Source organism: Jaculus jaculus, chromosome 8 (genome assembly GCF_020740685.1).
Source record: "Jaculus jaculus isolate mJacJac1 chromosome 8, mJacJac1.mat.Y.cur, whole genome shotgun sequence".
In the NCBI taxonomy this organism is placed as follows: domain Eukaryota; kingdom Metazoa; phylum Chordata; class Mammalia; order Rodentia; family Dipodidae; genus Jaculus; species Jaculus jaculus.
The window spans coordinates 23054979-23077585 of NC_059109.1; the positions used below are offsets into that span (position 1 = coordinate 23054979).

A 22607-nucleotide genomic window follows, 5' to 3' on the forward strand; every position below is an offset into this window, starting at 1 on the left:
AGTAGTGACAGTGTGACTACCCAAACACACCTTGTCAATGATGGAAGTGTGACTACTCAAACACACCTTGAGTGTCAGTGCCAACAGTGTGACTACCCAAACACCACCCCTCGAGTGTCAGTGCTGACAGTGTGAATACCCAAACACCACACCTTGATTGTCTGTGCCAACAGTGTGACTATCCAAACACACCTTGTCAGTGCTGGAAGTGTGACTACTCAAACACACCTTGAGTGTCAGTGCCAACAGTGTGATTACCCAAACATGCCCTTTCTCTGTAGGTTCTCGTATGGCACACTCGGACAGAGAAGGTTAATCTAGCCAACGAGCCAAAGTATCACATGGACACAGTGAAAATCGAGGTGTAAACTGAAGTAGTGGCTGGTGCACTAGCCCAGCCAGGGAATGTGGAAGAGGAAGTCTGGAGCTTAGGCTGCAGATCACTCAGGTATCATTCCTTTTACTTCAGTACAACAGCTTTTACTGTCATCTGACGGACATGTTTACATAGCTACCAGTTAACAGAGCTGACAAGAGGCTACAGAATATGTGTTTTGTCCTAATTTGTTCTGCATGTGTTCTACAACTAACTGGAAGTTTTATATAGCACAACAAAACAACACTGAAAAACAGCACTGAGTATCGTATATACTTTGCTCCCCACAAGTTCATCTTGTTATCGGTAGAATGTAACAGGTTTTAGTACCTGGAGACAAATATACTGTCAACTAAATATTCTCAGTCTGCATCTTTACAACATGAAGTGTTCAGAAGGTTGGTGCATTGTAGGAAATAAAACCCACAAATATAAAGGTCTATGGATTCATCTGTTTAATATAGGGAAATAACATTTTGTCAATACTAGGCACCATAAAATGTAAACACAATTACTGTCATAAACCTGGATATACCTTCAAAGATTAAAAGTGGCTTTGTTTTAGTTACCCTGTTTGCATATAGTGCAGAAAAAGGTCTTCCTGTAAGCACTATGTACATAAGAAGAGATCCAAATTACAAGAGGCAGATAAAATTTGAATTCTTTAAACATTCAATAAATTAAGTGATATAGTTACATCCAGGTTTATCTTCCTTTCACTAACCACGTTCCCTGTTAAGCACATCATAACAACAGCACAGTGAAGTGAATAATGAAATAAAAGAATTTTGATACACTAGAAAACAGTGCTCAGTGATACATTTACATTCTATTTATGATTAAACATGTGATCATACTGTACCTTCCTATAGGATTACTGGCTAATTTGAGGGTGGGGTTTATACTGTTAGAGGTATTACTAACATGATAATTAATTCCCTTATATGCAAACATTAGTGCTATAATTTTATTGAGAATAAAACCAATTATGCAAGTTGACTGAGCAGCTTCTCAAAGAATGTGGTTTATGAAATCATGGGAAATAGGAACAAAGCTGCCCTGGACATAAACGGTTTCCTCAATCTGCTTTCACCACATCAAGTTTAATCAGTACAGACCAACACGGTCAATCAGGTAATTCTTAATATGAACAAATGGGAGAAAAGAAAAAAAAAATCTCTATGTACATGAATAAACAGGGGAACTAGATGCATTTTAGCAAGGAATGTCAGGTGTTAGTTCTGGATGAAACTGGTACTGCAGTCTTCATTTCCACAGTTGTGTGCTGAGAGTCTGACCCGATGAGCTTCCAGACCACCCTGCTGTTGTGCTGGGGGGCTGGCCAAAGCCTGCTGAAGGGTTTGCACTACTGAGACTCATGCCAGCCATCTGCTGATTCATCTGTGAAACACATAAAAGGCTTAGTTTAGGAGGACTACTTCACTTTTAATTCTTGTTTCTTAGCCACAATTAGACATTTTTGCTATTTAATGTGGTAACCAGTGAGAACACTAGAGTAAAAGCAGACTGGCAAAGATTTGCTTCTTATTTTCTCCCTCCAGCACTGCTCATAAAGAAATCGCAGTCATATTTAGTTAACTTTCTGGATTCAAATTCTTAAAGTTTGCATCCCCAGAGATTAACAACTACTAAAAAAAAAAAACAAAGTAATCTCTGTGTTTGTATCTGGGTGCACAGGAGCCCATTACTCTTTCAGAGTAGCTATGCCTTACCTAGTAAGGACAGAAAATGTTAGAAAGTAGAAAATATTCTAAAAGTAATATGTGTATGATACATGTAATTCTCTACTAAGACCATAAATAGCTTTATATGCATTCTAAATATTTCCCAAAAGTCATACAAGCATACATTTTGGATTTTATGTCTTAACAATTTAGCTAAAATTAATTTCATTATAAAATGTAAGATTCCATATGCTTGACTCCAGTTTGGAAGAAAATTACGTTTATAAACTTAATCTGATGGTTTTCTTTCAAGATTGGTTTACCATAAAAGTACAGTGAGTTCAAACCAATGCTCAGGGTAAGACCCTGTTCTAGCTGCAGTTTTCCAAGATGCTGACATTAACTGCACCACTGATCAGATGTCTGACAGGGCAGAAGATCATGTCTTCATACCTACGCACAGACACTACCATGATTTCACTGGCCAGTGAATACCACTGATGGCTGCTGTTCTCCAACACACTATCTAGAAGTAAGGTCTGCACTAGGTACATCTCAGCAATTTAGAACTTTTGAGATTCCCAGTTGGTAGAAACCAGCATCATACTTATACTCCTGAATCCTGACTGCAAAAAAAAAGTTGGAAAACTTGTAGGCTATACAGTGATTATGCTAAAGCTAGTCAGAAATCACTCAGGGTGTCCCATGCTGTGAACAATGCATCCCAGGATAATTGAGGCCCAAACACATTTGTGATGACAATATCATGTCAGTTTTAAAATATTGGCACACAGAAACCAAGACTACTTAAGATGCTAGTGGACCATTACAAAGGAAGAAGGGTGTTGGAGATACCTCAGTCAGTAAAGTGCCTGCAAGCATAAGGAAGTGATTGCCAGAACTTGTGTTGGGAGGGGATGAGGGAGTTAAAAAAAGAAAACAAAAAACAGGTATGGTGATATGCACTTGAAATCCCAATACTGGAAGTACTGAGACAGGTGGATCTCTGGGGCTTGCTGGCCCACCAGCCAACCCTACTGGGCAAGTTCCAGGCCAGTGACAGACCATGCCTCAAAAAGAGGTGGATGGTACCAAAGGAATAACACCAGAGGTTGTCCTTTGGCCTCCCCGAGCAAGCATATGCACACCCACAAAAGGAAGGGTAACGGGAATATGAAGTTAAGCCTAGAAGTGTTTGTGGAGCTAAAGGGAAGCCAGAATGGAGCATTTAATAAAAATAAGTAACCACTTGGCCTCCAAGGGCATACAATTTGCAGGAAGAGCATGCATATGTTATCTTGTGTGACACTGTAACCATCCATTGTTGCTTGACAATTGTCTAATGGAGTTTCTTGTGATTACCTTCCAGTCTTCCTCCTCCCCTCCCTTTCCTTCCTTCCCTCCCTCCCTCCAGGTGTGCATGCGGGCGCGCGCGCGTGTGTGTGTGTGTGTGTGTGTGTGTGTGTGTAGGTAGGTAGTCTGGGTGGTAATGTACACACAGGCCAGGGGAGGGCACTGGGTATTCTTTATTGCTTTTCTACCTTATTTCACTAAGACAGACTCTCATGAACCAGCAGCTCTCAGTTTTTCGGCTAGCTGACTAGAGCGCCCCAGTGATTCACTTGTCTCTGCAGATCTCAACACTGGGGTTATAGGCATGTACAATCATACCAAGCATTTTACAAGGGTGCTAGGAATCCTCATGTTTGTGCAGGAAGCACTGTTACCCACTGAGCTATTCCCCAGTCCCCCTTAGTTTACAGATTTTTGTTGGACTGCATTCACAGCTATCTTTGGCTGTATGCAACCTGTGGTTTTTCACTTCTGTAACTAACTTGAAATAGCATTTTACAAGGCAATATCTGAGACAAATGTGGACTTCTTCACACCCTACAGGAACTTTTTAACCAGTGAAGACTCTGTAACATAAAAATTATAGGCCATGTGAAAGGGGAAGCACAACTTTAGAAGAGCTTTTGAACATACAGAAGTTTTATAAATCCACTGGCAGTAACCAAGTGACATGGAAGACAGCCTTGATCTCTCATAAAATTGTGCTTTGAGAACATGAAGCTGAGTTTCTTTTCCATCTGTGAGAGTTATTGAAAAAAAAACAACCAAAATTATTAGTGAAGATAGATTGGTCCAAGTGGACTACAAAAATCCACCATACCACACGCTAAGTAAAGCCTGGTGCTCAACTGCAAAGGTGACAGAAAGGGAATCCCTTAGGTTATCTAGGTTAGTTTCTAGCTATTTCAATGAGGTTTAGTATGTTCACCATCACAGTTGAGTTCCAGAAGTAGGAAAAGTAAACCTAACATTTATTTTCAGAATATTCTAAAACTAAGGACAAATTGTCTGTCAAAATTTCTTAAGATCTGTACAACATTTCTGACAATACAACACTATCCCTACCCAATTCTGTTGCTAGGTCATTTGATTTCAAAACACTAAGAAGGTGAACATGATTTATTTGATTTGTGAGAAGCTGCAGCGTGAAGGCCCCTACCTGTGAAAGGTTCCACTGAGGCTGTTGAGCTGGTGGCAGGCCAAACTTACTCGGTGGTGCACCCATCTGTCCCATCATTCCTCCTTGGGGGGCAACAACATTTTGAGGAAGTGGCATCACACCAGTCTGTGCATTTCCCATGAACCCATTGGGCATGGGCATGCCCACCATCATGCTTGCACTCTGTCCCATCACGTTTCCTATGAGGCCAGGAGCCGCAGGCACTGGTACACCCAGCGACGGGAAGCCTTGAAATGGAGCTGCTGCTTGTGAGGTAAACGGCACATTTGTGGGTCCCATGAACACACCTGTATGGTGGGAAGCATGAGTAACAAGTGAACAGAGTTAGGGTGACTATGCGTGGTGGCACTCACCTGTGCAGGCAGGGAAAAGCACGAGCTCCCTGACCACCTACAGCAACCAGTCACTCCAGTGTGGAACAATCCACATCTAACCCTGCAGAGCTGGTGATTTACAGAATGCAGACAAATCAATCATTAACTTGGGGAAGTTTAACTAGAAAATGTAATCTTTGCAATAGCCACCAAAGCATCTTCCATAGTGAAAGCCAAAGCACACAACACGAGAGCACATGCTACTTCCGCTGCTTCACCAACACTGATCTCCCCAAATTCACACACATGACATGAGGGGACTCTGTCTTTTTCAGATACAGTTTCAGCCCATATGTGAAATACAACCCATTTTAGAGGAAATGGTCTGATAGAATAGACCTGAATAAATTTTATGTTATTTCATTATAACAACAAAACATTTCCACATTTAGAATCCATGTGATCATTCTAACTGCTTTTTGTTTACCTGCAGAGGAAATATACTGTATACAGTCATAAACTTAATGTAAATCAAATTCCAATAATTATTCAAAGGTGATCTATGTCTGAAGCTTGTGAAACAGTAATATGTGATATGTGGATAGCTTGTTAAGATGAAATGAATAAAGTGTAAATGAAAGCTTTGTGAATCCTGTATTTTGTAATTTTAATGCTTCATTTGTTTCACAGTTATGTAAACAGTCACAGAAGTACCTATTATTATAGGAAAATATAAATGCTGCAATGACGGCAAGTATGCTCTGTTACTATCTCTACAATTCACTGTAAGCAGATTTCACAATTACCAGGAGTGTTCTGCTGCTGAATGGCTCCTGTGCCATACAGAGATAAGATAGAGTCTTTGGAGAGTTGTTTCTTTGCTACTTCTTCTGACTTTGGAGTTTGCTCAGTGAATAGATCCAGATCCCCAGATGATACTGTAGACAGGGTGGCAGCTGCTGGTACAGAGGATGTCCCCTGATATAAACACCAAAATAAGACACTGAGTTCTGTGCAACACAACTCACCTACTATTTAAGACCCTAATCATGTCATAAAATCAGGAATTAATCATAAGACACAAAGTGACATTCAGATGCTCATTCACAAGCCCACACAAAAACATCTAGTATGAAGGTAAAATGTCATAATTTGAGTCTGTCTTTCACAACTATCTTTAGCAGCTGGACTGACACAGAATTTTTGCTCATCAGATCTTGAACACAGCAGATCTAACAAGGGCTAGGCAGATGTTCTCTGAGGATTACCACTACTGCTTCAAACAACTGGTATCCTTTGGAATAAAGAACATTCCTATAATTATCAGGCAGCAAGACAGTCCTTCAATGGTTGTTCCACCTGTACCAAAGACACCGTAAAATTTGTTTATATTTAATCTAGGCTTATTTTAATATTAATACATTCCCAATGCAGAAACAACTGCAGCAAAACTGCCTGTACACTGAGCCATATCTTATATTCCACTCACAGGAAGTGAATACAAACATTCAGAAATTTAATATGCAACAAAAATTTCACTTCATTTTTGCTATCTTGTACATAGCACTGTACAATCACAATTAATCATCTTGCAGTCATTAAATACTGAATCATATTCACATCTACTAATATGAACTCATTTTAAATATGAAAAAAATTCAGAGGATTCTGTGAAAACCCATAAAAGCTTGCTAAGATTCTTTTCAAATTATACAGTAAAGGGAGTAACAGTAGAAGTTAAATTCAACATCTAATGTCTTGGCTGGAACACCACATAACAAATTACTGTCCAAACACTACTCACAAACTAATTTAGGCTGAACAGTATCTTGAATCTATTATGACTGAGCAAGACATACGAGATACTCAGAAAAAAGCAATTTTACTTTGCAGAAACACCTTAATGAGTAAAAAAATTAAGCATGATGATATAGCAAATACAGCAATGTCCCTTAATCAACTCTATCTCAGCTACCAGTAAAGGCTAACAAGGATGGGTCACAGCCAGCTTGCCGGGACTGGACCCATAGCCCCACAAAGTAGGACAGTGTGCCCTAATTATAATTCAAGAGGCTGAAAGGACTCTAGCTGAAGGCTTTTGGCCTTTGGGATCCCAGGCCTGAGCCAAGGACAGGCCTCAGCACTTTGCAGGTTTAGATACTAGAATGTATACATGAATGCAAACATATGTATGCATGCTTGCATCAATCAACTAAACACTCATAGGCAGGAAAGGGGCTACTGTGTCACTACTGGGCTGCAGCCCCGTTTCCAACCTCCACCAACATAGAAGTATACTACTTTTAAGTTTTAAAAACATATAGGTATACTATTTTTTAATAGTTCTGTGCAGAATTTATACATGCTTGGAAAATACCAGGAATGAATTAGAGTTCACATTAATTCATAATCTTGTGCTCAAAGTAATTATAAAATTCAACTGCATATACTAAAAGCCCACCAGAATTATAAATCTTCATACTGCCAGCATGTATATAAATAACATACATATGTACTTTATAGGGGTCAATGCTACTGAGACACTTTTGTCAAAAATAGTGTTCCAAGAAAACAATTTTTTATGATTTCTAAAATTAACTATGTCTGACCAGGTACCAATCAGTGTGCATGAAGCATGGAAGATTAGTAATGCATGCCCTCCTTGCCAAAGCCCATGGCTACGGCACTACTGTACTTAAGAGTTAAACAGGTACATTGCTAAGATGCCGAACACAACACCTGAAGCACCTGAAGCCTTGGGTGTGGAGTCCAATTCTCCAGGCAGTTGTATGTAAATCAGCCCTCATACCCCAAAGGAAGCTTCAAAGGTCTAAAAAATATAACTGCCTTGCTATAGAATGGTTAACACAAAGTTGCTTTTTTTATGCTCAGACTGTCAAATATCCTAAAATACTTCTTTCCAAAGCCACACTACTAGACAGTCTTTTTTCTTTCATGCACATCCATGGCTGCAAGCAATCACAAGGAAATTAATGTTGCTTAACTGAAACAATACATACTTGGACTTTTTGTATGAAGTGGGAGGAGAAGAGGTAAAGCCACATAATATGCTTTTTTTCTGGAAAGATACACTATTGCTGTGGGTAATTCTAATAATTCACTTAATCTACTTCCTACGAAATTTACTTGTTAAATTCTAGTGGAAAGTATACAGTAATTTATAAAAATATGTGCAAGAAAATGCTATTAGTCTTAAGAAATAGACTTGTTTTTAAATCCACACAGTTCATACCTAGCTTAGCTTTTCCCACAGAAAAGGAAGTACAGTACCTAAGATACACTTCAGTAAACAAACTATTTATGTAGTTATAAAGTTTTTTATGTGCTTAAAGAACTTGTACTCTAAAGCTCATATAGTTCATCTCAAAGAAATTACATGTAATGTTATAAAGCAATTCAAAATTCTTCACCACTAATATTTGTAAAAATAATAATAATACTGATTTATAATACGTTTTAAAAAATAATTTATTTCTTTATGTATTTATTTATGTGGAGTGTGTATGTTGTCACCACACCATGGCCTGTTGCTGCTCCAAATGAATGCCAGATATTTGCAACACTTCTTTTTTTTTCCCGTGAGGTAGGGTCTTACTCTAGCCCAGGCTGACCTGGAATTCACTATGTAGTCTCAGGGTGACCTTGAACTCACGACGATCCTACCTCTGCCTCCTGAGTGCTGGGATTAAAGGCGTGTACCACCACACATGGCTTAATACTTTTTGATTCTGGCTTTATATGGGTGCTGAGGAACTGAACCTAGGTTGGAGGGCTTTTCATGCAAGCACTGTTAACTACTGACCCATCTCATCAGCCCTAGTTTTTTTAATCACTGATAAGTATGGTAGGAGCTGGACAGATATCTCAGGGATAAGGCACCTGCAAAACCTGAAACAACCAATTCCCTAGTACCCATGTAAAGCCAGATGTACAAAGTGGTACATGCATACAGAGTTCGTATGCAGTGGCTAGAGGCCCTGGTGCACCCATTTTCTGTGTCTGCCTCTCTTCTGTCTCTGTTTCCAAATAAATAAAATAAAAATATAAAAAATATGGTAGGTTTGAAGCTAATTTCAGCTAAAAGACTATGAATGTTGAATTTGCTAGAACCTAGTCCTGTGAAAATTTACAAATACATATTTAAAAATGTCTGAAGCATCCCAGCCCTTGGAAGGCAGAGATAGGAGGATCATCGAGAGTTCCAGGCCACCCTGAGACTACACAGTGAATTCCAGGTCAGCCTGGGATAGAGTGAGAACCTACCATGAAAAACCAAAAAAAAAAAAAAAAAAAAAAAAAAAAAGTCTGAAGTAAATGACTGTTGATTTCAAACCAGTTTGAGGTGCCTTCATTCTAAATACTGCAAGGGTTAAAACTTAAAAGACAGAAGTTTTTAAATTTATGTATCATATGGTCTCTGCTATAGCTGTTCATCTTTGCTGTTATAACCTGACAGCACCTAAAGACCATAAATCAATAGATGTAACTGTTTCAATAAAATTTTATGTTTTCTTAAAAGAAAAAGCTGTAGCTTAGTTTGCCAAGCTTTGAACTAAAGACCAAAAGGTTTTGAAATTAGTGACTTTTCAAAATGTATTATTTCAGTAAAGTTTCTTAGACTCTTCAGAAAGGAAATAAATGGTCATGATATAGAACACATTTGTACCACATACCTGAGCTGGAGGCATGACAGTTGCAGGTAAAGGATTAGAAATCATTGGTCCAAAAATGTCCAGATCATCATTCATGGCTGGCACTGTACTTGTGTTCCCATTGGTCACTGGTGCTTCAGCAGGGCCATCTGCATACAATACAGATTCTTAACAACATAGACAATCTCTTAAGTTACTTGAAATATGGTGTTATTCTAAAAAGCCAATGTACTAAAAATATTCAAAAGTTGATGAAATATAGGATCTACCCTAGGATCTATCCCCCTTCTTAAAGAATCTACTTTAAGTTTTGTTCATTCTCCCAGAAATATTATTCTCTCAGTTTTTATTACTTTGTGTGTGTGTTGGGGGGGGGGATATGTTGTATGTGATGTATGTGTTCAGACATCATGTGTATGTGTTTACCCCCTCTACTGCTCATCCGTATGTTTCCTTGATACAGGGTCTCTCAATATGAAGCTGCCATTTTTTTTGGTCAGCAACCCCCAGTGACTCTCTAGTCTCTGTCCCCTGTAGACTGGTGTTACAGATGTGACCAAACTCAGCTTTTTCATGTGGGTGCTAAGGAGTCAAAATCAAGTACAGTGTGGGGGATCCTCAGACTCTCTCAGGCCCTCATGCTTGGAGGACAAGTACTCTTATCTGTTAGGCCATCTTCTCAGCCCCTCCCAGAAATATTCTTTATCCACTGATTTTTAGGCACACATGCAATGGCTTCCTCCCATGTTTTTAATAAACAGGATCCTACGATTTATAATATTTTATATATTTGTTTTAGTGATCACATTATTTTTACCTACTTTGCAAGTAAATTGATAATTTAAAATATCTGAAATGTTGCATTTTAAAGTAACATTAAGGACAAAACTGAATTAAAAAAAAAAAAACATGGAGCTAGGGAGATAGTTCAGTGGTTAAGAGCATTTGCAGCTTAAGCATGAGAGTATCTCAGGACAGAGAATGCCAAGTTCAGATCCCCAGAATCCATGTAAAAAGCTGGGTGTGATCACACATATCTGTAATCCCAGTCTGGTGTGAAGAGCAGAGAACCGCTGGGACTCATTGACGGACAGCAGCTTCCAAGTTGAGGTGGAGACCCTGTCTCAAAAAAAAAAAATACTCCTGGTAGGTCCCCAACCCCACCCCATAGGGGCTGCCTAAGGCCTTCATGACCCTCAGGGAAATGGGACCAGGGCAAGGGGAATAAAAAGAATATAATCTGTATATAAATGTATATAGATATATACATGGATAAGTAATAAAAGGACACCCAATGTTCTCTGGCCTCCATACACATGTACTCAGGGCACACACATGGGCATATATAAATACCACACACACCATATACATATTCCACACACATAAATAAAGGAAAATATACTATTTAAATAGACTCTATTTGTAAAACGATGAACTAAACTCTTTTTTTTTTTAAATTCAGGAACAGCTACCATAGTGTTGCCAATACTAAAACTGTTCAAGGAAAGGAACTTTGAAAAATGGAGATTAACAGAACAGTGGGTGGGAGTTGGAGTGAGGTGCAGAGAACAGTGGTTGAAATTTCAGGAAATGGAGCATCACGAGCAGTTCCATTTTCTCTTACTATCCTAAGATGGCATCCATCATCCTAAGACAGATAACCATCTGAAGCATCACAAATGTTACCTCTTGAGACTAATATTCTGCTCAGTCTCAATATCCCTGTCTGTTTCTTCTTGTGGGGGATAGAACCAGGACTTTCTGCATACTAGGTAGGTATTCTACCATTGACCTACAAATCCAGCCTTTACAACCTAAATCATTCTGCTTAACCCATTTACAATCTCATTTGGTCTCTTTGATGGCTCATACTTCCTCAAAAATAAATCAGACATCCTTAAAAGCTTTTTCAACATAAATAGCATGTGTTATACAAAAATACTCAAATATTTGACTTTCATCACAACCCTCAGAAATCCATGGGCTTCTCCTCTTTCAAGTGCAATATAGAAATTATGATCTTTTATTTCCCAGGCAAACCTTCAGTGAGTTACAAAGTAAATATTGATTTCACTGAATAAATGATCATGTAAAAATTTTCACTATTTAATTTATACCAGTGTTTGAGCCCAAACTTGATTCATTTGAATAGTATTTTCCACTCTTGTTCAGTGCTATCACATTAACAGAACTTTAAAAAGTATTTTATTAAATATATGTAGTAAAATTAATATATGCAGTCAATATGTGTTACACATGTTATATCTATATCAACCACTAATGGACCCCTGAACAATAAAGTGATAAAATGATGCAGAGATTTTATAATTTGTTTTTGAGACAGGATCTTGCCATCTCAGGCCGGCCTCCAATTTGAGGCATGCCTGCTTCAGCCGCCCAGTGCTGGGATTATAGACACAGGCTACCATATCCAACTCTGCATAGATTAGTATACCTATAATATAGATAATTTTAAAAAGATATAATTATCAATTTTAAATTAAACTCAATTCATATGTGTAAATAATTCTTTTCATTTCTATTTATTATGAAGTCTGACCTCTAAAAATTTTATGTTTTCTAGCTCATTCTAATTTTAACCAGAAATAATTCAATATTTTAAGGATAAATTATTCTAGATTTAGAAACACAGCCAAATATTTAGAAAGAATAAGGCTTATTCAAAGTAAGTTATTTTTGAAAAGGTTGAGGGCTGGGGAGATGGCTAAGTGGTTAAGGTGCTTGTCTGAAAAGCTAAAGGACCCAGGTTCAATTCACCAGGGTTCACGTAAGCAAGATGCACAAGGTATCACATGCATCTGGAATTTGTCTGCAGTGGCTGAAGGCTCTGATTCATGTGACCATTCCCTCCCTCCCTCAAATAAATAAAAACATGTAAAGAGCTATATACACACAGAGAAAGTTTAACTGGAATCTTCCTCTTTCAAGCACACAATGCTTTTTATGAGGTAAGACAGCATCTGTGCAAATAGGTAATCAGATTCACTACAGACATGTATATTACTGTCTGTGCCTTGCCTGACTACAGAATGGTGGTAGGAGCAACCAGCAGCAGACGACAGCAGCCCCTTTCTTTAATCAGTATGCAGAAACAGTAGTTGATGGACCAATAAAAATAATGGGAGATCCAGAGTACAAGAAAAGCCTAAAGCAATTGAAGAAATTTAGCTGGGGAACAAACAGAAGACATTAGGACAATGCACAAAAATAAGAAAGGTAAGGCACTAAACTACAGTTAGTAGTTTGTGGATAACTACTTTCTTTCTACAATACCTTGCAATTTCAGTCTCACGTAAACTGAGCAGATAGATGAATGGTTTAAACTGCATATTTAACAGAGACTGGCCAAAAGATAAAAGTATTTTGAGCCACAGAAAAAAGTTGTTAAATGAATTCTACATCTTACATGAACAACAGCCATTCCTCATGCATTTACTGCCCTCCTTCTCATCATGATGCTGAAAGATGCTTAGCAAGGAGGTAACATTTCAACTGTGAAAGCCTTTAGCATCAGCCTCTACCACCTAGAATTCCTTACTACAAACATGTTCATTAATTCTCATGACTGTGGCTATCTAAGAATTCATCTAACACAGTAATCCAAATGAAGACAAGATTAACAGAGTCTACTTACTGTCTTTCTCTTGAACCATTCCAAACACCTATGAATGAGAATTATAAGCTAACAAGAACTAAGAACACTTCGTGTTTTTTTTTAAAAAAAAAAAAACATTTTATTTTTATTTATTTGACAAAACAGGGAGGAAGAACAGGCGCGCCAGGGCCTCCAGCCACCGGGAAAAAAACTACAGACACATGTGCCCCCTTGTGCATCTGGCTAAAGTGGGTCCTGGGGAATCAAACCTGGGGTCCTTTGGCTTTACAGGCAAGAACCTTAACCACTAAGCCATCCCTCCAGCCCACTTCGTGCTTTAATAGCATGTTTGAACAGTAATATTTATGTATGTTATATGAGTTGGGTTTTCTTATCAATGCTTTAAAGTATCTCAATTTAACCTTTAAATTGCCTCAGGCACTGTGCACAAAATCCAATGAAGGATTTCAAAAGAAGTTACATGCTGATGCACCTGGAAAACTCAACTTCCAGTATACCAGGCTAGCTCTTTGTCCTCCTCTCTTCACAGCCACAGCTTTCACACTGCTATTTCCCTGTGATATTGCAACTGTTTCCTCACTGTAATCCTTACACCATGGCCTCCTTGCTCCAATTTACTGATAACCGAGGCTGGAATTCACTAAATCAGAATGTGTGTCCAAGTCACTGTCCACAGCTCATCCCATCCCTGTTTCAAGCACTACACATGACGACTCAAGAACAAGACAGGGCGGGGAGATAGCTCAGTGGGAAAAGTGCTTACCGTACACACATGAGAACCTGAGTTTAGATCCTAAGCACTATGTAAAATGCCAAGTGTGGTCACACATGCCTGTACTCCCAGGGTTGGGGAAGTGGAGAACCTGTCTCAAAATAAGATGGAAAGTGATAGAGGAAGATATCTGGTGTCAACCCCTGGCCTCTACATCCACACGTGTACTTATGCACACACATGAACACACACACAGACATAGCAGTCTCCTTACACAGCTGCCAGCTTGCTACTTTTCGTGTCCTCTCATAGCACCTAACAGGTACTCCAAGATGCAGAAGCACTATAAATCTTAATGTCCTCTATTAAAGGCAAGGCTTTAGCAAAAGTTGTATTTATCTGGGTAGCTGCCTTTCAATATTTTTATTTATTTATTTTTTTTTGAGGTAGGGTCTCACACTAGCCCAAGCTGACCTGGAATTCACTATCTAGTCTCAGGCTGGCTTCAAATTCACTGAGATCCTCCTACCTCTGCCTCCTCAAGGGCTGGGATTAAAGGCGTGTGCCACCACTATTCATATTACTCACTATAAAAGTGACGCCCATAAGCCATTAGACTTTGAAATAAGTATGCCAAGTACAGATTGTTATAACTTTACATAACAGAAACAAGAAAATTAATCCAGGAATTGAAGAGAATTTAAATTAGGAATTTTAACACCAATATAGACCTTACACTCAATTTCTAAAAGCAATTCTCTTACATAATCCCATCTTTTCCCCAGTCATAATTCTCTTGTTCTTCCAGTTTTAAAGCTGCAACTCTATTTCCTACTTGCATTGCTGTCAACACCCACAGCTGCATGTTCTGATGTTCACTAGAGCTCAGTGAATTCTTTTGATGCTTGATAAATATTATCTGAGACCATCCTTCAGTTGAATGTCAGAAGCATTAGGTGGTCATAACTGCACAGATAATAAAATAATGTCAAAGAGCAACATGAGATTTTATGCATTGTTAATCTAGTTTCTGGCAGGTAAGAAGGTGACAAGTAAATGAATATTGTGTTTTTCATTACTGTCTTTGGCTGAGCATGAGCATTCAGCTTTGAGTAACTTTACATCAATGAAAACTGCCAAGTCTAATTCTTCACCAGTGACTATGGAGGCTAGTGAGGCATCATCATATGCAGGAATAAATTAAAGTGGAACCAGAACTGATTAAATGAAGGTGGCTTCCATGAAAAGAAATGTTGCTGTTCTTAGAAGCAAAACTTCTTGAAGCTTTCTAAATTTTCATGTTGCTCAAAGAACTCTATTTTATAGCTAAGAAGCTATTTAAAAGCTTTTCTGCAGGCTGGAGAGGTGGCTTAGTGGTTAAGCGCTTGCCTGGGAAGCCTAAGGACCCCCATTTGAGGCTCGATTCCCTAGGACTCATATTAGCCAGATGCACAAGGGGACGCACGCGTCTGGAGTCCACTTGCAGTGGCTGGAAGCAATGGTGCGCCCATTCGCGTGTTCTCTCTCTCTGCCTCTTTGTCGCTCTCATATAAACAAAATGAAATAAAATAGCTTTTTTGCTTAATAAAATTGTTACTTGGAGCTGGGTGTGGTGGTGCACACCTTTAATCCCAGCACTGGAGAGGCAGAGGTAGGAGAATCACTGTGAGTTCAAGGCCACCGTGAGACTACATAGTGAATGTGAATTCCAGGTTAGCCTGAGCTAGAGTGAGACCCTACCTCAAAAAACCAAAAAAAAAAAAAAAAAAAAAAAATGTTACTTGAAATACCTGTGCACTAAAACATATGCCTTAGAAGGCTTTGGATATCCAAACTTATCCTCAGTAAAAGAAACACCTCTGGTGGTATCACCATACCTGATCTAAAGCTGTATTACAAAGCCATAGTGACAAACAGCATGGTACTAGAATAAAAACAGAAACATAGATCAATGGAACAGAAGTGAAGACCCAGACTTTAGGGGAAGCAACTACAACTGCTTGATCTCTGACAAAGGTGCCAATAATATAGGCTGGAGAAAAGACAGTACCTTCAACAAATGGTATTGGACAAATTGAATGACCATATGTAGAAAAATGAATTACAGCCAACTCATTTCACCATACATAAAAATCAAGTCCAAATGGATTAAAGACCTCTATTAAGACTTGAAACTCTTCAACTACTGGAAGAAAAAACAGGAAGCACTTTCCACGATATAGGACTGGGAGACTTCCTGAACAAAACTCCAGTAGCCAAGGAAATTACACAAGCACTCAACCAATGGGATTTCATGAAGCTAAAAAGCTTTTGTACAGACAACATACCATAAGCAGAGCCAATAGATTACCCACTGCATAGGAGAAAATCTTTGCCAGCTATACCACTGACAGAAGCCTAATATCTACTACAATCTACAAAGAACTCAAAAACTAAAAACAAAATCAAACAACTCACTCCAAAAGTGGGTCAGAGAACTAAATAGGGAATTCTCAGAAGAAGAATTACAACTGGTGAACACACACTTAAGAAAATGTTCAACATCCCTAACTACTAAGGAAATGCAAATTAAAACAACTATGAGATTACACCTTACCCCAGTAAGGATAGCAAACATTAAAAAAATCAAATGAACACAAATGTTGGCAAGGCTGTGGAGAAATTGGAACCCTCATTCACTGTTGGTGGGAATGTAAACTGGTATAATCACTGTGGAAATCAATTTAGAGACTCCTAAAAAGGATGAATATAGAATTACCAACAGACCCTGTTATTTCCTCTCTGGGCATTTACCCTAAAAGCTCCACATCTCAGTTCAGAAATATCTGCTCAACCATATTTATAGCTGCTCAATTTATAATAGCTAAAAACTGGAATCAACCCAGGTACCCATCATTGGATGAATAGATAACCAAGCTGTGGTATACATGATAGCATTCTACTCAGCAGTAAGAAAAAAAATGACACACTGAAATTTGTAGAAAAATGGTCACACTTGGAACAGATCATTCTAGGTGAACTCACACAATCACAGAAAAACAATTGTTGCATGACCTCATTCACCTGCTGTTCCTATCTGGATCAGCCCAAGTTGCTGACACAACTGAATAGCATCTTGAGGCTTGGACAATAGGGAGGGTAGGGCTTGGGGGAAGGGAAAAGGGGGGAAATGACCTAACATCTGAACCCAAATTGAAGTGGTACCATAGAATCCTATATTCTGGAAATCAGACTAAAAGGTGGACCCCTCAAGCAAACCTTAGAGGGAACACCTGAATCGAAGGGCCCTGGAGAGAGTGAGATGAAACCTAATCTCAAATTTCTACTGTTTCTCTTTCTTCTCTGGCTTTTTCTTTTTCTTTTGTTTTCCCTTGGCGCTGGACTGTAGTTCCCTGGACCAGGATGTGGTCGATATCCACAATGAGCTGTTGATCAGAGACACCTAACTAGATCTCCCAAAACAAACAAGTCAGACTTCTGTCAGAACACTTGATTACACCAAATGCTGTTGGCATGGGCCATAAAGAGATCTGGTTGGAATCCGGAGGAGAGCCAGTCCCCAGATAATTGGTCCATCTAGTGCTGGAAGGTGATGCATGAGCTACCAGGGGAAAGTGGCCAACATCTGTCCAACCAACTCAAAGTTTAAGCAACTCGGAAGCAAAAATCTTGACGTGATGCTCACACAAGTGCAATAGTGGCACACAGCCATGGTGGGTAACCAAATGCTGTTGGATTGGCTAACGGATCCACTCAGTGGAAAGGAAACTATATCCGGAACTGGGAAACAAGTCAGAATCATATCCAGATAATGACTCTACTTTCCATTGCCAAGCTCCCACTAAACTTAAGACTATAAGAGTATCTAAACACTTCTCTCTCAATTCTCTCTCAATTAATAATGGTTATCCCATTTAATGGGCGCTGACTTCACTCTCCACTGGAGAATCTGTTTCTGTTTTTCAGATGGGAACTGGACTTAATATAAACGACCCAGCGTGCTCAACTCCGGCCCCAGCTGAAACCTCAGAGGAATTGGGGAAATGAGTAAGAATGCTGCTCTCTTAGTGAATCTGATATCAGCACAAGGGTAAAGGAGATAGACAGCGAGAACACTCAACACCTACCAAACCAGAGATCCAGAGGCTCCTAAGTGCCCATCACTGAAGTAGACTTAAAATGCTCCCAGCATGGCTCAGGGAATTTTGCGGGAAAGAGGGCGTTAAGATTGCTAGAGTCAAATTTGGGACATTTTGCACAGACATTGCCCCACCCCATAATGCATGACCCATAATCCCCATGGGGTTGACCTGCATCCCCAATGAAGAAGGCCTCTTCAGAAAAGGGTCAAGGAAGAGGGAAAGGATGGTACCAACATGAGATGTTTACATACAAAATATGTCCATATCTAATAATAATAAAAAAACTTGTAAGAATTGACAATAATAATAATAATAATAAAACATATGCCTTGCTGAGTATGGTGGCACATGCCTTTAATCCCAGCACTTGGAAGGCAGAGGTAGGAGGATTACTGAGAGTTCAAGGACAGCCTGAGACTACACAGTAAATTTCAGGTCCTCCTGGGCTAGGAGAGTGAGACCATACCTCAAAAAAACTGAACAACAACAACAAGAACAACAGCAACAACAACAAAAAGCCTTGCTTAATGAGATGAAATGAACTCTTGGGAATAATGACAATAAATCCCTAGGTATCTTCTTTGCAAAGTAAGTCACTTGAAGCACTTGAAAAGCTTTAAGCTTGGGCTGGTCATATGGCTAAGTGGATAAAGTGTTAAAAAGCACATCTCAGGCATGAGAGATAGCTTAGCAATTAAGGCACTTGCCTGCATAGCCAAAGAACCCAGGTTCAACTTCCCCACGTATGCCAGATGCACAAGGGGGTGCACATATCTGGAGTTCATTTGCAGCTGCTGGAGGCCTTGGTGTGCCCATTCCCCCTCTCTCAAATAAATAAATAAATAAATAAATAAATAAATAAATAAATAAATATAAAATATTTTTAAAAAGCACATCTCCTATCACACCCTTCAAGGCTCAAGAACCATTGTAGAAGAGATGATAGAAAGAATGCAAGAGCCAAAGGAAGGTTAAGAGTGTTTACAACACTGTCTTCCAGACACAAAGTGGCCTTGATATTAATAACCTCAGTGGCTAATGATACCTGCACAAGACCTGCATGACAAGAAGGGATAAATGATGACATAAAAATAGAAGAGAAACTAATGGGAAGGAAAAAGAGATTTGGTGGGAGGGACTTCAGAGCAGACAAAGGAGGGTAGTGGGAGGGGATTACAAACATGGTATATTGTCTATATTTATGGAAGTTGTTTTTTAAAAAAGTTGAAAGTTTGGATGGCTTCTGTAGTAACAGCAAGCTGATAGCAAAAGCAAGATAGACGGCAGAGACAGGAGAATTTCCCCAAAGCTTGCTGTGAGCACAGTGAAGACCAACAACAATAAGAATGAGATCCAGAGAACCCTTGTTACAAATGTGGTGGACTGAAGAGAATTTGCCCAGAAGTTGTCCTCTGATTTACATACACTCTTTCTCTTACACACAAATAAAAAAAAATCAACTTTAGATTGTTTTCAAATTTTTTACAAAGTATCTTAAGAGCTAAGTAGTATTATATATTTAATTTTTTAAAAAATCTATCTTACTATTAAGTAGATGGTTTTCCAACTAACTTGTCAGAACAACTGACATGGCCTTAAGATATAATTCCTAACCCTCACACTCTGTTCATCCCTTCATTTATTAACTCCTACCTGGCAATTATTGAAGCTCTTCCACTGTCTGAAAGGGAGCTATCCTAGAAGATGCACTGTCCCATATGTTAGCTGGTGGAAGACACCGATACTTTGTATATAGATGGAAACAGTCCACTATCCTAAAAACTGACACCAGCAGAAAGGTACCATAACAACCAAATTCTGAACTCCTGTCCTGTAGCAATAACATCATCGCATAGTAACAAACCCCAAACCCCAACAGAAGCATTTCTTTCTTCCACTTCAAGTCTGTGATCAACTGTGGCAATCCGGCTACAACCTCATCTGATACACTTTCTGCATGTAGTTTATTGAGCATTTGAAACAACAGAGCTCATCTGGGAGGGATTTAATGCCCACATCCTCCTCTAAGTACTAGCTCCATTTCTCACCTCTTTATGGCAAAGCACCTTTAGAGAACCACACATATGTGTTTATTCTTCTTTTTCTAGTCTTTCAGAGTTATTCTTGTCTTGTGTTGCTGAATCCAATTTCTCTGTCTTCAATCCTGCTTGATTAGTTAGAAATATGATAAAACAGTTCATCCCTTCCTCTCCCAAACACTTTGTACCACTCTTAATCTGCCTACTTGGTGAAATTTCTTTATGGGTCGATCATGTATCCTGCTGAATGAAAAACTGGCCCTGTCAACAATAAAATGTGAATGCTGTGACAGTTATAAACTACTTGAAGTCACATTACCTGTAGGTTTGTTTTCCCTGCCATAATGACCAGCAAAGGTCTAGAATGGGGACCTGTGACCTACAAGCCAATTTGGCCCTGGGCCTTTTTGGTAAATAAAGTCTAACGGAACACTGTTCTGTCCATTCACTCATACATTATCTATTACTACGTAGTTATGAGACACTTTACAGTCCAAAAAGCTGAAAACATTTACTTGCTGACTCCATAAATGTTGGCCAATTCTTGTTCAAGACAAAGGCTTCCCTGTTAGCCTGGGCAATGATGTGCACATGACATGCAACACAGCACCAGTGACTTTCAGATGGGCAGAACATGAGTGAGAAATAATCTTTTTAGTAAAGTTTTCTGTTAAGCTACCAATATTTTGAGAAAGTTTGATCTGACTTCACTTACAAGGGAAATATCACATATACTCCTATTCACCCCTCACACCCTTCTGGTGACTTTCTCGGTCTTCTATCCTTGAGCCCTAACAATCTGACTGCCATAAAGCAGAAAGCTTTAACCTGTTCTCTTTAGGCTACTTTCATTTCCTTAATGGACTAAATCAGTTTCATAACTTTGAACACCTACAAGCTGATTTTTATTTTATTTTATTTTATTTTATTTATTTATTTATTTATTTTTTGTAGGTAGAGCCTTGCTTTAGGCCAAGGCTGACATGGAATGCACTATGTAGTCTCAGGCTGGCCTCAAATTCACAGTGATCCTACCTCTGCCTCCCAAGTGCTGGGATTAAAGATGTGCACCACCATGCCTGGCAACTTTCAATTTTATATTCCTGGCAACTTTCAATTTTATATTCCTGGCTTTTTAAATTCATAAGTCACTGAACTGCCAAATTCTGACCTCTATATATGAAAATGCTTTGGTCTAATAAACACTTCAACTTTATTATGTCCCAAAAAACCTGAATGTCCATCCTTATTTCTTACAGAGTTTTCTACCAAAGTAAATGACAAACTCCATTCATCTTTCTAATGGCTCAGGCCAAAAATACTTTTTGTCATTTTCAATTTTCCTTTTTATCTCATTCCTCACATTCAACTAATCAGTCAGTAAATCCTACTGCACCTATTTTCAGTGTATATCTAAAATATGACCAGAATGTCATATAACTTTTAATGCTACCACCTAGTGTAAGCTGTATCATCTCTCACATGTACTGCTGCAACCATTCTTGTTTCCAGTTTGTCCTACTTCATTCAGAGCACAATGGCCATAATGAGTAAAGAAATTACATCTCTATAAATTTCTAATGTGTTTCGAGGTCACTCAGAGTAAAACATAAAGTCTTGTCCTGTCCCTGTCCCTCTCCTCACTTCCGTATCTTCTCTGCCATTTCTTTTCCCAGATCATTCCACTCTAGTTACACTATTGTCCTTGCACAATTCCAAGTAAGGCTGCTACCGAGGAACCTTTGCACTTCTGTTCTCTCTATATGGAATGCTCTTGCCCACCAATGTAGATATGCACACCTTCAGATCTTTGCTGCCATGATACCTCTGTGAACCTCTTATCCTATTCACCCTATATAAAATTATAAGAACTCAGTTTTGTTTCTTTATCTATAGCACTCACTATGTGACATGGAGTATTTTACTCATTTATTATCTCTTGAGTACAACAGCAGCTCTAGAAGCTAGAGGTTATTACAGTCCTCTTTTAGAGCTATCTCTAGTTCCTTTACAACAATGTTTGGGTGCAGATTCAACAGCTACTGAATTAATAATTGAGGTCTAGCCTATACCTTACACTTCTAAGGTATAGAGTAATAAAACAGGCATTTAGACTAACAAAGGAATATTGCTAGTGAAATAAATATGCATGTAAGATATCCTTGCTTTAGAAATAACCAAACCATATCAAACATGGTGTAAGGACACCTAGAATTTGTCATAATGGTATTTAAAGCCCAAGAACTGAAATACTGTCTTCAAAATTACAAACACTGTTTGTTTAAATTATTTCTAACATACTGTTTTTTACAATCAGAAGAATTTTACCTCCCAGTGATACAGCAGTATGACTTACCAATCTCATTAAAAAAAAAAAAAGAATAGCACAGTCATAGCAAAGAATTGTAATTCTTAGCACAGAAAACAATTTATTCAGTGAGACATACTTTTTGAAAAAGAATGTATGAAATTGAACTTCATTTTTCAACTGACTTT

The 22607-nt window shown here is 38.7% G+C and overlaps 2 protein-coding genes across 4 annotated transcripts in view; one reads left to right on the forward strand and one right to left on the reverse strand.

Moving 5' to 3' along the window:
• B3gat2 (beta-1,3-glucuronyltransferase 2) overlaps positions 1-5548 on the forward strand; it is a 79652-nt gene extending 74104 nt beyond the window's left edge. The window contains exon 4 of the mRNA XM_004653058.2: positions 282-5548. Within this exon, the coding sequence (XP_004653115.1) occupies positions 282-368 (87 nt within the window). The 3' untranslated portion in view covers positions 369-5548. The remainder of the gene's footprint in view (positions 1-281) is intronic.
• The window catches only part of Smap1 (small ArfGAP 1), a 139694-nt gene continuing 117903 nt past the window's right edge, over positions 817-22607 (reverse strand). For all 3 annotated transcript variants that reach the window (XM_004653059.3, XM_045156135.1, XM_004653060.2), the window contains 4 exons: positions 9603-9730; positions 5715-5886; positions 4574-4881; positions 817-1777 (listed from right to left, as the gene is read on the reverse strand). In XM_004653059.3, the coding sequence (XP_004653116.1) occupies positions 1643-1777; positions 4574-4881; positions 5715-5886; positions 9603-9730 (743 nt within the window). In that variant the 3' untranslated portion in view covers positions 817-1642. The remainder of the gene's footprint in view (positions 1778-4573; positions 4882-5714; positions 5887-9602; positions 9731-22607) is intronic.